Raw genomic sequence first — 12,500 nt, 5'->3', positions numbered from 1 at the left:
CGTTGTGAAGCGATCGACTAAACCATTCGGCCACACTTAACTTAAATAGAACAATGTATTCCTTCATATGTTAAGAGGAAGTAGAGTGTCTGGACAGCCTTCAGTCAGCCTTCAGTGAGCATTGAGCCTAGGGTTAAAAAGCAACAACAACAACTAATTGCGTGTGTGCTTGTATAAATATGTGTGCTTTTATATGTGTATACGTATGCTTATGTGTATGTATATGTATACTTGTGGGTGTGTATGTGTGTGTGTGTGTGAATGAGTGTTTATATGCGTGTTTATGCACGTGAATGTCTGCATATTTGTGTTTGAAAATGGATCATGGTGTGTACACGCGTATATATCTCTATGTGTATGTATGTGTGTGTGTCTATATAAGTCTGTGTGTTTGTGTAGATATGTGTTTGTATGTGTATGTATGCATGTTTGCGTATGTGTGTATATGCGTTCCTATATTTTTGTGAATATGTATGTGTGTGCATGTGCATTTGCGAATTTGTATGTTTGTCGAAAGTGTTGCATGCTGTGTATACATGTATACGTGTATATGTGTGTAATTGTGCATGTATGTGTCTATTATGTATACGCGTGTATTTGTATAAGCGTACATGTTCGTGTTTTTGTATATGCACAGTGTTCCGCGTATGAAATTGTGCGTATGATGTATATATGTATATGTGCCTGTGCATGTGTGTGTCTATATGTATGTATGTATGTATGTATTATGTATGTATGTATGTATGTATGTATGCATGCATGTATGTAGGTATATATGTATGTAGTGTGTATCTATGTTTATTTGTGCGCGTGTGTGCATATTATGTCTATGAATGTATATTAGGGTGGAACGAAAAAGGCACTTTTTACACATTTTCGAAATAGGGTTTTAAGAACATATTTTTTATTGTGAAATCCTTTAAAAACAACTGTTTTAAAATCTAAAGTTCTTAAATTTACGTCTTTAGGCTTCGCAGCCCACTTCAAATTTTGAATAATGAGCGAATAATCAATTTATAACACGTTTTTCGTTCTTCATTTTATTTTTACGTTAATTGTTACGAATCAATTTTCTTTCGCAAATTTTTTTAAAAACATGAGTGTTAAAATCTCAAGTTCTAAAATTTATATCTTCTGACTCCGCAACTTAAAATTTCGAAATTAAGTGAAATAAATAGACTTTTCGACTTTGTTTTCTTTATTATTTTTAATACTAGGTCACCGAATATGTGTTACATGAGGTCTAGATTACACACACATTAAAATAAATTAAACAAATTGTCGAGTTTGTAGCAGAAAAGTTAATTTTTCTTTGGCAAAAGGCATCCATCCTTTGTATTACGATTGAGTCCGCTAAACCAAACATCATAAACTTTCTTTTTGCTGACGGAGAAGGGCGAGTGTGATCTGGCCGATTCTTTCTAATCAACCTCTGAACGTTCTGTTTAGATACTGCTTGATTTATTTCGCCAATGATCATTTTTCGATTTGTCCGTTGATCCTGTAAAAAATCGTATTCTCCCTGTGGTACTTTATTGTCTCTACGACAATTGCAGTTTTGAAAGGAGTTGCACTCGCAACAGAAAATGTCAAATAAATCTTGTACTACATTGTTCTTAAACATATTACACTTTGTTTGAAACGATGGCACATTTTTTTTCTGTTTTTCACAGATTTTAGTAACACTTGGTACTTTAGATAAAAGTTAAAGATTTTCGGTTTAACTGACTAGGAACGGATGCCGTTTGCCAAAGAAAAATTATCTTTTCTGCTACAATCTTGACAATTTGTTTAATTGAAGGATCTTTTTTAACTACATTCTTCCCTTTTTCGGGGCTAATACAGTTTTGCACCTCTCCTTGAAAAATACATTTTTTTGAAAAAATTTTTTTCTGTTTCCTACGTTTTAGAAGTCGGAGATTACGAATATGCAAAAAAAAATAATAATTTTTTTTTATTTCAAACCCACCTTCCTTTCCCACACCCCAATTTGAATTTTTTTAGTTTGTTTACTTTAGAGAAATCGTAGCGAACTGACGAACATATGCAAATCGAAATTAAATATAGACAAAAACATTAAAGTGAAAAGAATTTACATTTTATTTTTGTAAATAAGAATTTTATGTAAATTAAATATACACCATTTTATGAGAAATAAACATTAATGTTTAATAATTAATGTTATAAAGTTTAATAATTAATGTTATATAATAAGGGGCTCAAATTTCACCCTCTCCCCCAATTTTAAATTTTGAACTTTTTCATCAATTTATTTATCTGTCCATCTATTTATCCTTGTTCGTTTATTCATTAACATATATAACCTCAAGATATTAGTCAATTGTATTGAAACTTGGTATGTAACTTTTAAGAAAATATTTACTGTTTTGCATTCTGCTATGTAGAAATATATATGTGTTACTACTTATAATCCATGAAATCCAAAAATTGACCAAAAATAGCGATTTTTAGAATTTTCAATTGCGTTGCGGAACTTGAAAAAATATTTAAGCACAATGTTCTTTCTACACCTTTCTTTTAACCCTAATTTGCAACAGAATATTGATTCTCGATTACCAATTTCGAAAATTGCATAAGTGCATGTATATGTATGTTAGTACGTGTGTAGATGTTTCTAATATATGCTCAAAGATTTTCCAGCCGTGGCCATACTATCTTGTTTTAAAGAAGAGTATCCCCAGAACCACCTCATTCAATGTGCCTTTCTGTTTTTAAATTGTTACGATGTGAGTTAACGTAGATTTAACTGCTGTTTTCTTGCAACTTGAACGGTCACATAACGTCTTCCGGTAATTTAAGCAGTGTCGTTGTTGATAACATTTGTTTTTGCTTTTGTTGTTGTTGTCGTTGGTGGTTGGGGTGGAGGCTGATTGAAACACGAAAGGAATACCAGAATAAATAAATACATAAATGAATAGATAAATAAATAAATAGAGAGTAAGAGAAAGAATACAAAGAAGTCAGGAAGAAAGGAAGGGGAGGAGGACAAAAGAATAAAGAGAAGACAGTGTGAGAAAATTTTTAAGGATTTGACATTGGAGCCAGTGATGTTTTTGTTAATTGCTTCAAATGGCAGGACACAATGTCCTGGAGGACAAAGGTTCAAAATTCACTGGGAAAATTTTTATATATAATTCCTCCTATTTTTTTAGTTATTTTCTTCTGGGGATGGGAGGGGGAGTTTTTTGTTTATTTCCTTTTTCCTTTCTTATTGGTTTTGTTGTTATTGGGTTGTTTCTTTTTACTTTTATATTTCTATCGCCGATATTTTGTAAAATGTACGGAAAATAAAAGGAGTGTTGTAGTTCGTTTGAAGCATTGTAGTTCAGAAGTACAATAATACTCCAATACGAAAATGAACCAACGGAATTGTCAGCACGAATTGGTGGAATCATATCAAGTAATATTTAAAATGCTACATCGTTTTAACTTACATTTCGGTTTCTCGCCTGCTTGTTATAAACAAAGCACATTGTTTTCAAATTAGAAAAAAATATTATAATATTTATTACTTAAAAATCTGTGAGCTAACTGAAGAAGTGAAATTTGTTAACTCTAGTTACTATTAGATGTGTTTCTAAGCTAGTAGAATATATATATATATATATAATATATATATATATATATATATATATATATATACATACATACATACATAACATACATACATACATACATACATACATACATACATACATACATACATACATACATGCATGCATACATACACACACGGGGTGTGCTAAAAGGCTAAAAAAATTCTGGTTTGGGGTAAAAGAAAATATAGAAGGATCAGTTATGATTTTATTCAACGTATTCCCCTTTTAGCTTATAGCGGCAGTACTTCATTTTTTACTAAGCCCTGAAAACAAAATCCCGGGAAACTCAGCACTTCTATGTGTGTGTATATATATATATATATATATATATATATATAGAGAGAGAGAGAGAGAGAGAGAGAGAGAGGAGAGAGAGAATTAGAGTTAGGTATGTCTGTATGCATGTTTGCATGCATGTATCTATGCATATAGGTAGGTAAGTAGGTGTGCATGAGTATATTTGTGTGTTCGCATATGCTTCTTTTATCACAGCTATATTCATGACTTTTTGTGAACCTTTGAGTGCACACCTGTACATCTCCAAAATACTTTAACCTGCCATCTCAGCAGTAGCACTGAATGTAGTTATTTGAGGTATTGTACCTATCTACCTTCCAATCCAATTTCCTGACCCAATTCCTACTTCATCTCGTTTCCTTGGCTTCTCGCCCTCTCACAAATCCCTTTCTCTGAACCAACGACCAACTCTTCGACTTCGGTTTTACACTTATTTTCCTACTCTCAGACCAAGAACAATAGGGGCTGAATTTTATATTCTACATTCCACGCAGCAAACAAAATGTAACCGTCTTTTCATCTTTATACTGACTAATTTCTACCAAGATAGCCGTCACCATTTTCGTAGAGATCCAACAAATGATTTGGAACTTAATGTAATAAGTAATAACAAAGATCCCCACTGGGTGTAGATAGTCGAATAACTTTGTTATCACATCGACCCCAGTGTTCAACTGGTACTTATTTTATCAACCACGAAAGGATGAAAGGCGAAGTCAATCTCGACAGAATTTGTACAATAAACTGCAATGTAATGCGTGGCTATACAAAGAAAGAATAAAATGTAAAGTTGTCCTCGGTAACATTTGAACTCAGAACGTTGTGAATCGGAATAAATATCGCAAAGCTTTTTGTCCGACGATCAAACGATTCTGCTAGTTCATGATAAGAAATTCGGTCTTATTTGTAAACCGGAATATGAATTTACTGAGGCGGCGAGCTGTCAGAAACGTTAGCACGCCGGGCGAAATGCTTAGCGGTATTTCGTCTGCGTTACGTTGTGAGTTCAAATTCCGCCGAGGTTGACTTTGCCTTTCATCCTTTCGGGGTCGATAAATTAAGTACCAGTTCCGCACTGGGGTCGATGTAATCGACTTAATACCTATGTCTGTCCTTGTTTGTCTCCACTAAGTTTAGCCCCTTGTGGGTAATAAAGAAATAGGTATTTCGTCTGTCATTACGTTGTGAGTTCAAATTCCGCCGAGGTCGACTTTGCCTTTCATCCTTTCGGGGTCGATTAAATAAGTACCAGTTACGCACTGGGGTCGATGTAATCGACTTAGTCCGTTTGTCTGTCCTTGTTTGTCCCCTCTGTGTTTAGTAGTAAAGAAATAGGTATTTCGTCTGTCTTTGTGTTCTGAGCTCAAATTCCGCCGAGGTCGACATTACCTTTCATCCTTTCGGGATCGATAGATCAAGTACCAGTTGCGTACTGAATCGATTGACCCCCTCCCTAAACATTTCGAGCCTTGTGCCTTGAATAGAAAAGGAATATGAAGGCGATATTGCAAGTGAAAAGTATCAACGGTCACATCTAAACTCTTATTTGAAATATTTTCTGCGAAGAATCTATAAGAACCATGCTGTTGTCGTTTACTTTGAGGCTTTTATTTTAAATGTCTTTGTGAATGATTATATATAGACACAGATGTATGTGTGTGGCATTTGCGCGCGTACATACACACACATATACATACATACATAGATACACACAACACACACACAACACACACACACACACATATATATATATATATAATATATATATATATATATATATATATATATATATATTATATTATATATAATAAACCTGTTTTTAATTAAAATAACACGAACATATTTTCATTCTGAATATCCTTTCTTAATGGTTTTTTTTCCTTTCGTATTTTTCTTTTAATGAGTTTTCTTTGCATTTTAAAACTTTTCAGGGAGGATATTAGTCACTTAAATCTTTCTCAGTAATTCATTTCTTTATTTTTCTTGATATTTTTATTTTATTTTATTTTGTGGAGGACAAGTCCGGAGGTATGAACAACAATATTACACTAACTTCTAATCACTCATCCTTTCGGGGTCGATTAAATATGTACCAGTTACGCACTGGGGTCGATATAATCGACTTAATCCGTTTGTCTGTCTTTGTTCGTCCTCTCTGTGTTTAGCCCCTTGTGGGTAGTAAAGAAATAGGTATTTCATCTGCCGTTAAGTTCCTGAGTTCGACGAGGTCGACTTTGCCTTTCGTTCTTTCGGGGTCGATAAATTAAGTACCAGTTGCGTACTGGAGTCGATCTAATCGACTGGCTCTCCTCCCCCAAAATATCGGGCCTTGTGCCTAGAGCAGAAAAGAATATCTAATCACACAAGATTTACTGCAACCTATAGTCACGCTAATAATATTGCATATCTTGTCACACAAGAATCTCTGGTCACATCAGTTTCTAGTCGACCTCGGCGGAATTTGAACTGAGAACGTAAAGACGAACGAAATACTGCTAAACTTTTCGCCCGGAGTTCTAACAATTCTGCCAGTTTGCCACTCTGTATTTGACATATATATATATATATAATATCATATTTATTTACTTTATTACTCATATATTCACTTCTGTATTTCAGAACAACTTTTACGCCCTTTCAACTGGAACAAATGGAGAAAGCGTTCCAAAGAGCACCATACCCAGATGTATTTGCTCGAGAGGAACTTGCAATCAGAATTGGCCTTAGTGAATCCCGTGTGCAGGTAAGATATTATTTTCTTACAGATTCAGTTCCTTCCAGTTTGAGACAAACATGATGTAAATATTGTTGTTGTAGTGTATGGTGGTTGGCCTACCAGAGAGTGCTACGGTCCAGCATCTAGTCCTTTGGAATAAATACAGGCTTTTGCTGTACATAATACAACTACACCAGACTTCATACTCTTACTCTTTACTCTTTTACTTGTTTCAGTCATTTGACTGCGGCCACTCCTGCACCTAATCTGTTTCTGAGTATATATTATGTATTAGAAGATTTCAAAACAAATCTTACGACCAGATTGGATAAACAAAAATTTACCGCCTGCGTTGAAAGTGCAACGCTTACGTACAGAATATACCACACATTGAATATACGCTCCCTTGAGATGGTAGTGGTAGTGGTGATAGTGGTGATGGTTTTGGTGATGGTGGTGGTAACGGGGGGTGGCAGCGTCGGTGTTGGTGGTGTTGGTGGTGCTGCTGCTGCTCATGATGATAATGATGATGATGATGATGATGATGATGATGATGATGATGATGATGATGATGTTTAATTCCGTTTTAGCGGAACGTTGGCGACCTCAATCTGATTGGTTTCTTTGGGTCTGCAAAAATCATGGCCACAGTTCCTCCATCCAGACCAGGAAGTCGGCAACAGGTAAACCGAGCACCCAGGCCCTCAAGGGAGTCACTGAAGTGTCCTGTTTAGCCACGGACCTTTTCTATTAAAAAAGGCTTCAAATTTAATATACTTGTGGGTCATGGAGCAGTTTGTAACTTTAAAATGGCAGTCATTTGTTTAACAATTTGTTTAATACTTGCTTAAAAGAGCGTCGCCAGTCATGGATATCTCCACATATAAGAAATATGATATGATATACATATAGGCTATGGATATATGAAAAAGTGTCAAAAGTGGGCCAATACTAAAAAGAAGTTGCTGATCCTTTATCCAGAGCAAATTGCTTTAAAGATACGCAAGATAGCTCAGGCAGATTTATGATCAAAAGCATTCAATCTGTGAACATCTCCAACAATAATACGGTAGGTATACCATATTTGATGGAGTAAAAGATGCATGGGAATAGTATATTAGATGCACCCAAATTTCAGCAACGAGCATATAAGGAAGTTTTTTGTGCATTAAAGCCTTCGAGAGGCGCAATTTCGCATATAGGAACCGGAGCAATCTTTGGAGACCTTTGGAAAAAGCTGTACGTCTTACGTACCATCAAATGCAATTTTTGCAGACCTTTGGAAAAAGCTGTGCATCTTATGTGCCATCAAATGCAATTATTTATATGAGCACGTTATTCAATATGTCCTTCCTACCTTTCTTTAAGTATGGTGGGCGTGTTTTGAGAAATATTTGGCTGGTGCTATTTCTAGCATGTGGAACGACCATGTTGTGACTACCTCACAGTTTCATATCTAACTAACCAGCTGTGATTATCTCGTCCTTCTTTTCGAAGCATAGTGTACCTAAAACTAAATTATTTCCATTGTACCTTTTTAAAGAGATAGGAAAAGATGTAAATAAATACAATTTTCGGCTGAATATTTCATAGGCTGACTAAGATACTCTCATGGGAAATAAACCAAATAAGGTTTATTTTCAATATAGTCCCCCTTGCGGTTTACACACTTCTTCCGTAGGTGTGCAGTGCTCAGAAGTTTTCATCCTGTTGGTCAAAAACGTCATCAGCAGTACACCACAGTAGAATCAGAATTGTCTAGGGTTGGTAACTATAAGCACCCAGGCAAAGCAATGTCCGTGAGCCTCTATAAACACGACTATAGCATACATAGATTTTCATTGGGTCCCCAAAATCGTGGGGTTGCCGGAGAAGTGTCTAGTGTGCCCATATTTTAAGATTGCTATGGTTGGTAAGTTGGTTGAAGGAAGTAGAAGATTTTGTAGTACCAATACAAGAGATATAGGTAGGTTAAAGCCCCATAAAGTAGAATATGGGTAAGTGAATGGATTTTTTTCAATGGCGTCGTTATTGCGTGGGAAAGAAAAAGAGAGGGGGCAAAGTAATATAGGAAACTAAATCTTTGAATTGTCCAATCAGCTACAGGATATTTACAATTAAAAGAAAACTGCCTGTTTTGTTAATGTCAACGAAACGAGGGTAATTAAACCAAGATTACCTTGATGATAAGGTCACACCAAATACAACTACGTTAATGGTGTTTCTGTTGTTGTTGTGGTGGTGGTGGTTGAGATGGAGATTATCCTTCATGGTGTTGGTAGAGGTGGTAGTGGTGATGATGTTGTTGTTGCTGCTGCAGCTGTTTTTGTTTAGACCCGCGTCAACTCTGAACGACCAGACCTATAACCAAAGTCGATCCAGAAATAACTGCGTCACCGTTTTTTAAAAGGTATCCACTGCATCCTACTTCTTTAAACACAATAGAGTTTGATGTGAGGTAAATTTGGCTGTTATTTTAGCAAATTTTCTGACCAAATTTATTCTTGTTCGTAGTCTGCCTTGCTTTCTAACCTCAGATTTGACCTCGTCGAGACCTGCTTGCCGTAACCGTGCACCATGCCACATTTTTGTATATGAGGCGATAACTATCAAATATATCTTTATTTAAGTTAATGAGGATACGACTTAATAACTAACTCTATCTATCCGACGGCATTGTCCGTTTGCCAATAATTGATTTATCTTCAAATTTTTTACTTGTTTCATCATTGGACTTCGGTCATGCTGGGGCATCACCTTGAAGGAATAAGCCGAGCAAATCACTCCCAGTTCTTATTTTTCTACTATGGTGCTGAAAATCTATCGGACTCTTCGGCCAACGTGCTAAGTTATAGGAACGTAAGCAAATCAACACCGGTTGTTAAGCGGTTGTGGGAAGGACAGACGCAAACACAAAGACACACATATATGTGCTTATGTGTATGTTTGCGTGTACATAAATACACACACACGCAAACAAATAATATATATATATATATATATATATATATATATATATATATATATATATATATATATATATATATATATATATACATATATAACCACACACACACGGCGGGCTTCCACACGGTTTCCGTTTACCGAATTCACTCACAAAGCATTAGTCGACCTACAGTAAAAGACACCCAAGCTGTCACGCAATGGAACTGAACTCAGAACCACGTGGTCGCAAAGTGAGCTTCTTAATCACACAACCCGCAATCACAAGGGGAAATAAAGCCAAGTGTTCGAATCAAAATAAGATGGAGAAAAGTTTAAGAACTACTGAGGCTACACACATTAGTTTCGCCTTTTCTATTCGAATATCCTTAGAAATAAGTTTTACTCAAACACATATAATAAATATACACGCATAAATATAATACTTTAAAATTTTGGCGCAAGGCCAGCAATCTTCGTGGGAAGGGACAAGTCGATTACATCGATCCCCAGTACTTGGCTGATGTTTTATTTATGGACCCCAAAAGGATGGAAGGCAAAGTTAACCTCGGCGGAATTTGAACCCAGAATGTAAAGAACTGGAAGAAGTGCCGCTAAGCATTTTGCCCAACGTGCTAACGATTCTGCCAAATTACTGTCTAACACACACACACATTAATACAATGAAATATTGGGTTGTCCGGAAAGTTCGTGCCGATTTTTAAAGGAAAGAAAAAGGTCAATAAATACTTCTCATTACATTTTTAATCAACCAAATATGAACCATTTTGTTGCATAATGCTCTTCCCAGAATTGAGGTGGTTTCATGGCAAAGAATTCATCAAGGTATCTTTTTACGTCATCCAAGGAATTGAAATTTTTACCATTAAGACTATTCTGCAGAGACCTGAATAAGTGGAAATCCGAAGGAGCAATATTTGGAGTATATGGAGGGTGGGGTAACACATCCCAACCGAGCTGCAGCAATTTTTGTCTGATTCCCGAAGCATCAAGTGCCGAAAATGAACTTTCTTATCTTCCATTTTAAAGGGTTACAGAATTAACACAGGTTATAGGAACATAAATCTTCTTCCACGAAAAGATAGCTTAAACTGTGCTCTAAATGGAGGTGTAGTCAAATCCTATTTTATGGACTCAATCATGTTCTAAGATAAGTCGAAAGGTAAGCTACTATAAATCGGCATGAACTTTCCAGACAACCTAATATATTTCTTTCTTAGAATGTTGGATCTCGAAGGAGATAAGCTATAAACAATAATTTCGAATTTTTGGCAGAAAGCTAGTAATTGCAAAGAAGGAAATAAATCGATTACATCGATCCCAATGGTCAAATGGTACTAATTTTATCGACCCCGAAACATAAAAAACAAGGTTGACCCTGGAAGCATTTGAATTCAGAACGTAAAGCTGGACGAAATACCGCTAAGCATTTTGTCTAGTACGGTAACGATTCTACCTGCTTGTCGCCTTATATATCCTGTAAATAATTTGTTAAAAGCACTTTGGATAGAACAAAACGAATGTTGCTCATGGGACAGCCTTCAAACTATCTCCTGTAAGCAAGACAGACGTTCTAGCATTGAACCAAAGCAATCCTCCGAATTTCTCTCTCCATTTAGAGGCTTTGTTCTTTCCAGAGAGAATTGTATGCTTTTTGCATCGTAATCTATATATATTGGAGTATGGGATTCAAGCCTCTTCTCCTTATCTCCTCAAAGACATACAGCATCTCGAAAGAGTCCAGAAGCTGGCTACCCGCATGGTTCATGGTCTCAAAAATTTGTCCTACGAAGAAAGGCTGAGGACGCTCGACCTTTATTCTCTTGAAAAACACCGCCGCCGTGGTGATCTCATTCTCGCCCACAACATCATAAGCGGAAAGTGTAACCTCTCGAAAGAGCTGTTCTTCACTCCTGCTCCAGAGCGTCGGCTGCGGGGTCATTCCGAAAAGCTCTACCTGCGACGATTTCATCTCCATCGAAGGAGAGGAGCTTTCTCCGTCCGGGTTGCGGACCCGTGGAACAAGCTGCCAGACGAGATGGTAAAGATGCCGACGACCGCTTTGTTCAAAGCCTCCCTGGACCTCAAGTGGCCTGAACTCTTTACATGAACACCACCCTGTACTTAACTCCATGTCCCCCTACATGGCCTTGCTATTTGCTTTTGAGCCAAATTAACTAACTAACTAACTAAAACTGTAGTTGTGTGAGTGTCTGTCCCCTTCGATTTAGATTCCTAACTACTCCCACATTTTGCGGTGCAGTTTAACCAAAACCGGGTATCTTATAGTCGTGATTCATATCGAGCCCTTCTGGGTATTAGCGCGCGTCTACGTTGAGTCTACGATTTTAAAAATAATTTAACATCATTTTTTATTCCATTTTAATGCATAATTTTTCGTGTGTCGATGGCGGCGGAGTTGGCGTCCACGCTCACATCTGCACCTGTTTGCTTCTCCTCCTTCTTCCCTCCTCGTGAAGCTGTGGGGAAGGGAGAGTGTAAGGAATCAACGTCGTAAAGCGTTGTCAAGGAGACCAGCGTTCTTTTAGAACAACGACTTCATGGCTTGAAGACACCAAAACAGAAATGGCTAAGAAAGCCCGAATTGGCATCTATAAGGGAAGTAACTCTCTAAAAATGCTTATATAGTTATTTCCCTTACAAACCCAAGCAACGCCGGGCGGTACTGCTAGTAATTTATAAACTTTAATGCTAAAACGCCTATCATACTTACAGAAGATGTAGATTCGAGTCCCACCAGCAACCTTTGGCTTTTTTCTTTCCAGAGGGCTTTTAACACAATATTTACACAATATTATTATTATCTGTGGAGGCGTGTGGCTTAGTGGTTAGGGTGTTGAATTCATGATCGTAAGGTTGTTGTTTTGATTCCTGGGCTGGGT

General features: G+C 36.6%; 1 protein-coding gene across 1 annotated transcript in view; it reads left to right on the top strand.

Annotated features, from left to right (window-relative positions):
* LOC115209827 (pituitary homeobox 2) overlaps positions 1 to 12,500 on the top strand; it is a 99,572-nt gene that overhangs the window by 66,538 nt on the left and 20,534 nt on the right. Inside the window, exon 4 of the mRNA XM_029778388.2 lies at positions 6,537 to 6,660. Coding sequence (XP_029634248.2) covers positions 6,537 to 6,660 — 124 coding nt within the window. The remainder of the gene's footprint in view (positions 1 to 6,536; positions 6,661 to 12,500) is intronic.

The sequence above is a fragment of the Octopus sinensis genome, linkage group LG3 (assembly GCF_006345805.1).
Source record: "Octopus sinensis linkage group LG3, ASM634580v1, whole genome shotgun sequence".
Classification (NCBI taxonomy): Eukaryota; Metazoa; Mollusca; class Cephalopoda; order Octopoda; family Octopodidae; genus Octopus; species Octopus sinensis.
Note: the sequence above shows the minus strand (reverse complement) of the source record. Positions and strands in the feature narration are given on the sequence as shown.